General features: G+C 58.4%; 1 protein-coding gene across 1 annotated transcript; it reads right to left on the bottom strand.

The window, feature by feature from the left end:
• Positions 1–437: 437 nt before the first annotated feature.
• On the bottom strand, positions 438–8657 carry DNAJC27 (DnaJ heat shock protein family (Hsp40) member C27). The gene is made up of 7 exons (XM_029053154.1): positions 8571–8657; positions 5219–5301; positions 3726–3795; positions 2544–2708; positions 1419–1541; positions 961–1121; positions 438–596 (listed from the first exon to the last, which is right to left on the bottom strand). The coding sequence occupies exons 1-7, from the start codon at positions 8655–8657 to the stop codon at positions 464–466; spliced, it is 822 nt and encodes a 273-aa protein (XP_028908987.1). The 3' UTR covers positions 438–463.
• Between the last annotated feature and the right edge of the window lie 252 nt (positions 8658–8909).

The following is an 8909-nucleotide window of genomic DNA, read 5'->3' as shown; positions in this document are numbered from 1 at the left end:
CAAGGGCAGGAGACGGAGTCCAGCTTGACCGTGCCGGCACGGGGAGCCGGCCAGCCCTCCGGAGGCCTGACCCAAGGATGGTGAACACCGATCGGATCTGGATCCCGGCCAAGAGGCGGCCGGCCCGATCGTCCCCACGCCTAAAACTGACCGTCTAACCCAGGGGAAAGCCCACCCGCCGCACACGGACGGACGGATGGATGGGTGGAAGGATGCGAGCTCCTGCTGCCGAACGCGGGAAGGCACCAGCTGGGCACCGGGCACCCGTACGGGATCCGTCCTCGGGCCGCAGCTCAAGACCACCACCGACTCGGTGAGGCTGGCGGGTGGACATCGCAAGCCGAAATCTCTGGTCCGCCTCAAGTCTCCGGGAGACTCGCTCCCCATCCCCGTCCTGGCTCCCGGCTCTGGTCTCCCTCCCCCCACCCCCCCGCCCGGCCCCCAACTCCCCCTCCACCTCCCACTATTTGATGTTCTTCAGCAGGGCGGTCCGGGCATTCACCACGGCTTTGAAGGCGTCCTCGCTGCCGGGAGCCACACACTTGTCCGGGTGCAGCAGCACGGCCAGCTTCCGGTAGGCCCTGTTCACTTCGTCCCTGTGGGCGGGCAGGAGGAGGGACCCGGTCGGCCCGAAGCCGACCCAAGGCCAGGCACAGCCCATCACACTCAGGCAGGGGCACTACCCTCCCCGGCCCGGCCTGCGGCTCCGGGACGGCGAGGCTGGAGACGGTGGGTGCCGCTCCGGCCACGGGTGGGTGCGGGCCCGGGATCCACCCACGTAGGAGGAGCGGGAGTTGGAGCAGGAGGAGGAAGGGGAGGCGACCGGTCCCCTGGGGGCCCCCGCCGTACACCGGCAGGCCAGACTGGGGGCCGACACCTCTGGTTTGGCGAGGAACGGCTACCCCCCGGACCCCACCCGGGGGCCCCGGCTACTCCCCCGGGGCTTCCGTGCCGGCCCACCTGCTGGCCCCCGGCTTGACCCCGAGCATGTCCCAGCTGTCCTTGCTGCCGCGGATCCTACGGATGGTGTCCGCCTGCTCCTTGCTGAAGCCCACGCTGAGGCTCGCCGGCGGCCGCTTCCCGCCATGGTCACACAGGTCCACGATGGCACTGAAAAACGTCTGTGGGCCACCCCCCCCCCAGCCCTCCCGGGTTAGGCCTATCTGGCGGCAGCAGCCGAGAGCCCATCCGGGAGGAGGGGAGACCCCGTCCTGTCCCCAGACGCCCCGAAAGGGGACTGCAACATCTACAGTGGCGGCCGGGGCCCGCGACCACATGCCTTCCCACCCCACGGGCCGTTTCAGCTCAGAGGCTGGGATTGCTGGGTGGGAACCGGGCTGTGATCGGTAGTAAACTCGGGGCCACGGGTTATCTCACACTGAGCCCTCGCGCCCCGGACCCCCGGTGCCACCGGGTACCTGGAACATCTCACCGACCCCCTCCCCGGTCTGGGCGGACGTTTCGAAGTACAGGAAGCCCCGGCTCTCGGCCCAGAGTCGCCCCTCGTTCTCATCCACGCAGCGATGCTTGGAGACGTCGATCTGAAGGAGAGCGGGGAGGCCAGTGCGGTTAGAGAAAAGCCACCGGATGCCTCCTCACGCCCTCTGAGCCCAGTGCAGGATGTGCGGACCGGAGGGCGAGGCCGGCTACCACCCCCGGGCACCCTCAATCACCCAGGGCCGACCCGGACACCCCACTGTTGCCACTGCCCCGGACGGGTCCCGAGCTCACGCAGTGCCAGCCTGGCCCTGGGCACGTCCCTGGGGACGCTGGCTCACAGGCCGGTACCAGACCCACATTGGACCTGGCCCACCTTCAGGGGTTTTAGTCCCTATTTCTTGGTTGGTGCCCAGGAGGCCCGCAGGGGTTTCTAGGGGACAGGGCGGTGCCAGGCAAAGGCCAGGTGAGTGAGGGCCTTTGCCCCCAGGGGACTGGCCCACAGCAGTCACTGAGCAGGAGAGGGGACCGTGGCCCTGGCAGCGGTGGGAACCCTGGGAGTAGAACATGACCACTTCTGCCCAAGCTCAACTGTTGGGCATGGCAAAGGAAGCAGCGGTGTCACTGCCAGGGTCCCGGCTCAGGCAGAGCGGGAAGAACACGGTCCCGAGAGTCTGAGAACCGGGGTTCTCATCCACCACTTGTCTGCTGCGTGACCCTGGGCAAGTCATTTCCTTTCTCTGTGCCTCCATCACCTCATCTGTGAAATGGGAATTAAGACTTTGAGCCCCATGTGGAACACGGACTGGGTCCAACCTGATATATCAACCCCAGCGTTTAGTAGAGTGCCTGGCACATAATAAGCGCTTAACAATATACCATTTTAAAAAAAACAAAAAGCCTCTTGGCTTGGAGAAAAGATCCCTATTCTCCCTCCTAGACTCTGGGTCCCAGGTGGGGCAGGGACCGTGTCTGATATTCTCGTCGGGAGCACCGTGTTTGGCCAACAGTAAACCCTATTAAATACCGTGATTATTTTTACTGATATTGTTCTGATGACGACGATGACGAAGGCTCCGGCCACTCCAGTCACCCAGTCCCGATACCTTGTTGGCGCAGACCGTGAAGATGATGTTGTCCATGTTTCCGTGGGGCCCCAGTTCTTGCCTCATCTCGGTCAGCCAGGACTCCAGGGCATCAAAGGACTCCTTCTGCCCCACGTCATAGACCAGCACGGCCCCCTGCGTGTCCTTGTAAAACTCGTTGCGGACCTGAGAACAACACGTGTGTCCTCGGGCCCCGCGAGGAGCTCTAGACTTCCCGTAAGGTGTCAGATCACTCCAGCCCCAACCCCTGCTCCAGGCCCTGGCGCCCCTTTCCTGAGCTATTCCCTCCCCGATCCCGGTTGAGGGGGGGAAGAGGAGGAAAAGAAGGCGGTTCCTCCTTAGCCAAACAGAGCCTGGGTTTGCCCGGTCCCTCAAGAGTCCATAGATGGGGGCGGGAGACCCAGCTGACCGGCAGTCGGGCCACAGTGCATTGAGAGGGGGTGGGGATCGAGCAGTGAGACCAACTCTCTTCCACCCCGTGGTCATTACTGACTCATGGCGGGGCATTCGGGGACCCTCACATCCCTCCCCGCAAGGACTTTTCAGAGGGGAGACTGAGCCTCTAGCCTCCATCTGGGGATGAGCATGGGGTGTCTCACCTAGCTGCTCCTCAACCCGCTCTCTTCATTCCTCCCAAGCCAAACTTGGAACTGTACCGAGCTCTCGACTTTCCCACCTTTATTCCCTCGCTCCCACTGTGCCCTGGGAACTCCCTCCCCCAAATCAGCCGAACTCAGCTCTCCCCCTCTTCAAAGCCTCCTGAAATCCCACCTCCTCCAGTAAATCTTCCCCCATTAACTCCCAATATCCTGGGTACTTCTTTCTTTATACCCATCCTTGGCATGCACACCACGCACGTGCAAACGCACAAACATATTCCCCGCGTTAACATTTCTATGCCAGTCTCCCCCATTAGAATGGAAGTTCCTTGTGGGCAGGGGCCTTGTTCAGGGCTTATGCTGCGCTTTCCCATGCTCTCGGTACAGAGCACTGCCCTCAGTGGGCACTCAGAACATCCGTTTTCTACTGTTCCTATTTCTCCCGAGGGGACCTGTGCCTCTACAGGCCAAAAGCAGGCCCCAGGTACAAACCAAACTCCCCACTGGCAAGCTGGAGGCAAGGGGGCAGTGATCCGAGAGGCGATTCAATGGATGACCCTCTCCCCTCAGCGATACCCCTCACCTCATAGAAGAAGGGGTGGCCGGCCATGTCGAAGATGTTCACTTTGATCTCCCTGTCTCGGACTTGCACCCTGAAAGGGACAACAGGTGACCTGAAGGACGAGCGTTGCCCCCCGCCTCCAGGGGTCGGCCTCGGCGCTGACCGCCGGAAGCCCCTTGCTGGACCCCGAAGGGTCGCTGAGCACAGGGCTGGCTTTCTTTAGAAAGGACGCCGACGGCAGTGGAACCGGGCCCAGGGTCAGGTGTGTACACGCTTTATTGTCTGGATGCAGAGTGCGCTGACTCGGGGCCTACGCTCCACTCCCTCTGGGCACACGGTGACCTTTTCTGTTCCCGGCACGGCCCAGGGCACATACTCAACTAGATTAGGAAACGGTCCACCCTCCACCTACTGCTCTCCCTGTCACGCCCCACTATGCCCCGTCTCTCGACTCCCCTCACCGCCCACCCACTCCTTTCCCCTCCCGCAGTTTCCAGTCCACAGTCAGCAGCGGTGGCTAGGAGGATGGACAGTGCACCAACCCTCAGGGGAGCATTGCGCCAGCGGGAAAGGTGCCCTTAGATCATTATGCCCCCATCTCCTCCCTCCTAAAAACTTCCAACACCTGCCCACTCTTTCCCACATAGAGCAGAAACTCCTCATTATTGGCTTCAGGCCACCCAGCTCTCTCCCCCTTGTTTTATCCACTGTCTACTCCCAGTTCACTCCAGCTCGCAGACTTCACTCCTCTCAAGCCAACCTACTCATCGAGCCTGGCTCTTGTCTCTCCTACCTCTTGCTCAAGCCTGACCCTGCCTGAAAGTCCCAACAACTTCATACCCAGCAGATCTCCGCTTTCCTTACTTTCGAGGCCCTTCTGAAATCACTTCTCCTCCAGGTGTCCTTTCATTCAATCGTATTTATCGAGCACCTACTGGGTGCAGAGCACTGTTCTAAGAGCTTATGTGACCTAATCGCTAATCTCCCAGACCCCCACCACCAGTTCAGAACTTCCGCACCATCTAAACCCTTCTATATTAACGACACCCACATAGCACTTCCGCCTTCTCTCTATAGTTTATTTCAGTCTCTGTCTCTTCTGCTAGATCGTAAATTACTTGAAGGCAGGGATTGCGTCTACCGATTCTATCGTACCCTCCCAAGCACACGGTATGGTTCTCTGTAGGTAGCGGCACTCAGTAAATGCTCCCGGATGGTTGGACGATCGGTTGGCGGCTCGATGAATGGTTGGATGGATGGATGGATGGATGGATGGATGGATGGTTGGCAGAAGGTCGACTGGGAGGATGGATGATCGGAACACACGTGGTGTAGAAGCCTTCGGACCACATTCTGGATCCCAGGGAACGTCCCAACGAGTTTGAAATCTGCACCCCTCCACCCACTCACCCCAGGGGAGCGTCCATATGCATTTTTCTGATGAGGGCAGAGCTTGGGATCCTCTTCTCTACTCCCACCCGACTGCGTCCCCGGGACACTCCCGGGACACTCACTTGGTGACGCCGTAGTCGATCCCGATGGTGGCCAGGTATTTGGGGACGAACCTCTTCTCGCAGTACCGCTTTATGATGCAGCTCTGAGCAAGGAGAAATAGCCTGAACGAACTGCCCCAGTACGCTCCAACACCCGAGGGTCCGGAGCGCCCGGGTCTGGGCGGCTCACCACGAGGCTGATAGAGAGATGATAACCTGGGCGCACAACGCTTCGCCTGGCCCACCGCTGGAGGAAAATACCACCTTGGGGACAGTGGTTTCCAGCTGGTTGCCTCATTTTTGTGACTATTAAAGGCATCGCTTCTGGAAGAGGTTCAGCCAGAAAAAAATAGCCGCACCAAGCATGCAGCAGGCATCTGGCACAGCGCCTTGAACACAACCGGCGCCTAGAAGTCAGGGCTCGCTCCGCTCGTCGCAGGCACCCAGCAAGGCACTCTGTCCGCAGCAGGCGTCGGGTACAGTGCTCTGCACAGTGCGGATACCCGGCCCACCCAAGTGCGGCAGCACCAGAGAAGGTGAAGTTGACCCTTCACTGCCCAATTTTATGGCATTGGTTAAGGGTTTACTATGTGTCCGGCACTGTATTACGCACTGGGGAAGACACAGGTTAATTGGGGTGAACTCAGTCTCGGTCTCACCGTGTTTACCCCATTTTGTAGATGACGCAACTTGAGGGACAGAGAAGTGAAGTGACTTGCCCGAGGTCACAAAGAAGACAGGTGGAAGAGTCAGGGTTAACAATAATAATGATAATAATAATTGTGGCATTTGCCGGGTGCTTACTATGCACTAGGCACTGTACGAAGTGCTGCCGGAGGCACAAGTAAATTGGGTGGGACACAGTTTCTGTCCCACCTGGGGCTCACAATCTCAATCCCCATTTTACAAACGGGGTAACTGAGGCCCAGAGTTCATTCAATCGCGTTCATTGAGCATTTGCTATGGGCAGAGCACTGTATTAAGCGCTTGGGAAGGTCCAACACGACAATAAACAGTGTCTTTCCCTGCCCACAACGCGCTTACAGTCTAGACGGAGGGGAGGCAGAAATGGACACCAATAAATAGAATTAGAGATATGTACATAAATGCTGGGGGGCTGGGAGAGGGGAAGAGAAGTTCACTCAGAAGAGAAGTTGCCTTTTTCTTGTTTTGATGTTTATATATCTATAATTCTATTTATTTTTGTTGATGCCCGTTTACTTGTTTTGATGTCTGCCTGCCCCCTTCTAGACGGTAAGCCCGGTGTGAGCAGGCAGTCTCTATTGCTGAATTGTACTTTCCAAGTGCTTGGTACAGTGCTCAGCACACAGTGAGCACTCAATAAATACGACCGAATGAACCAATGAAAGAAGTGACTTGCACAAGGTCACACAGCCGACAAGAGAAGCAGCGTGGCTCAGTGGAGAGCATGGGCTTGAGGGTCAGAGGTCATGGGTTCGAATCCCAGCTCTGCCACTTGTCAGCTGTGTGACTTTGGGCAAGTCACTTCCCTTCTCTGGACCTCCGTTACCTCGTCTGTAAAAGGGGGGATGGAGTTTGTGAACCCCATGTGGGACAACCTTACCCCAGTGCTTAGAAGAGTGCTTGGCACAGAGTAAGTGCTTAACAAATGCAAAAAAAAAAAAAGGGGAGGAGGCAGGATTACAATCCAGTCCTTCTGCCTCCCAGTCCTGTGTCATGGGTTCTAATCCCGGCTCCGCCGCTTGTCAGCTGTGCGACCTTGGGCAAGTCACTTAACTTAGTTCCCTCATCTGTAAAATGGGGATGAAGACTGTGAGCCCTACGAGGGACAACCTGATGACCCTGTATCTCCCCCAGCGCTTAGGACAGTGCTTGGCACATAGTAAGCACTTAACAAATACCAACATCATTATTATTATTAATTTCTCCATGCCTCAGTGACCTCATCTGTCAAATGGGGATGGTGAATGGGAGCCCCACGTGGGACAACCCGATGACCCTGTATCTCCCCCAGCGCTTAGAACAGTGCTTGGCACAGAGTAAGCGCTTAACAAATACCAACATTATGATGATGATGCCCGGGCTACGCCCTTTTAGCGCCACTCCGCGGCCGGATGGGATAATAATAATAATGATAATAATAATAATAATAATGTTGGTATTTGTTAAGCGCTTCCTATGTGCAGAGCACTGTTCTAAGCGCTGGGGGAGATCCAGGGTCATCAGGTTGTCCCACGTGAGGCTCACAGTTAATCCTCATTTTACAGATGAGGTCACTGAGGCCCAGAAAAGTTAAGGGACTTGCCCATAGTCACACAGCTGACAAGTGGCAGAGCCGGGGATGGGGCTAGAGAAGCAGCGTGGCTCAATGGCGAGAGACCGGGCTTGGGAGTCAGAGGTCATGGGTTCGAATCCCCCCTCTGCCCCTTGTCAGCTGGGTGACCGTGGGCAAGTCACTTCCCTTCTCTGGACATCAGTGACCTCATCTGTCAAATGGGGATGAAGACCGGGAGCCCCACCTGATGACGCTGGATCTCCCCCAGCACTCAGAACAGTGCTCTGCACCTAGTCAGCGCTTAACAAATACCAACATTATGATTATTATATGATTGTGAGGATCTGGAGGCCCTTTAGAGAAGCAGCGTGGCTCAATGGAAAGAGCCTGGGCTTGGGAGTCAGAGGTCAGGGGTTCGAATCCCTGCTCTGCCACTTGACAGCCGGGTGACTTTGGGCAAGTCACTTCTCTGGGCCTCGGTGACCTCATCTGTCAAATGGGGATTAACCGGGAGCCTCACGTGATACAACCTGATGCCCCTGTATCTCCCCCAGCGCTTAGAACAGTGCTCTGCACGTAGTAAGCACTTAGAGAAGCAGCGTGGCTCAGTGGAAAGAGCCCGGGCTGGGGAGTCAGAGGTCATGGGTTCGGATCCCGGCTCGGCCACTGGTCAGCTGGGTGACTGTGGGCAAGTCCCTTCACTTCTCTGGGCCTCAGTTCCGTCATCTGTAAAATGGGGATGAAGACTGGGAGCCCCACGTGGGACAACCCGCTGCCCCTGTATCTCCCCCCAGCGCTTAGAACAGTGCTCTGCACGTAGTAAGCACTTAGAGAAGCAGCCTGGCTCAGTGGAAAGAGCCCGGGCTGGGGAGTCAGAGGTCATGGGTTCGAATCCCAGCTCGGCCACTTGACAGCCGGGTGACTTTGGGCAGGTCACTTCCCTGGGCCTCGGTGACCTCATCTGTCAAATGGGGATGAACCGGGAGCCTCCCGTGAGGCCACCTGAAGCCCTTGTATCTCCCCCAGCGCTTAGAGCAGCGCTCCGCACCAAATCAGCGCTTAACGAGGTGCGGCCCCTCCCCCACCGCAGGCCCCGCCCCCGGGCTGCGCGCGCACCTTGCCCACTTCGGCGTTGCCCATGGAGATGACTTTGATGCGCAGGGCCCCGCGCGGCTCCCTCCGCTTCGGCGCGTTGGGCTCCATGGGCTCGGGCCGTCTGCTGGGGGCTCGACGGGTCCCCGATCTCTCCCGATCCCTTCCGATCTCTCCCGATCCTTTCCGATCTCTCCCGATCCTTTCCGATCCCTCCCGATCCCTCCCGCCCGCCGCCCCGTCCGTGCGCGCGCCGGGACACCCCAACTGGGCAGCTCTCGCGAGAACCGCGGCGGGGGCGCGCGCGCCTGGCGTCGCCTTACGTCACCCGGCCTCCCCCTCCCCCCGCCCCCAACCATAGAG

The sequence above is a fragment of the Ornithorhynchus anatinus genome, chromosome X2 (genome assembly GCF_004115215.2).
Source record: "Ornithorhynchus anatinus isolate Pmale09 chromosome X2, mOrnAna1.pri.v4, whole genome shotgun sequence".
NCBI lineage: Eukaryota > Metazoa > Chordata > Mammalia > Monotremata > Ornithorhynchidae > Ornithorhynchus > Ornithorhynchus anatinus.
Note: the sequence above shows the minus strand (reverse complement) of the source record. Positions and strands in the feature narration are given on the sequence as shown.

Coding starts and splice junctions, on each gene's coding strand:
- DNAJC27 (XM_029053154.1), bottom strand. CDS start 8,657: ATGGAGCCCAACGCGCCGAAGCGGAGGGAGCCGCGCGGGGCCCTGCGC. Junction 1,542..2,543: donor TCACGGTCTGCGCCAACAAG/GTATCGGGACTG, acceptor GCTCTCCTTCAG/ATCGACGTCTCCAAGCATCG. Junction 1,122..1,418: donor GGGTCGGTGAGATGTTCCAG/GTACCCGGTGGC, acceptor GGTGGCCCACAG/ACGTTTTTCAGTGCCATCGT.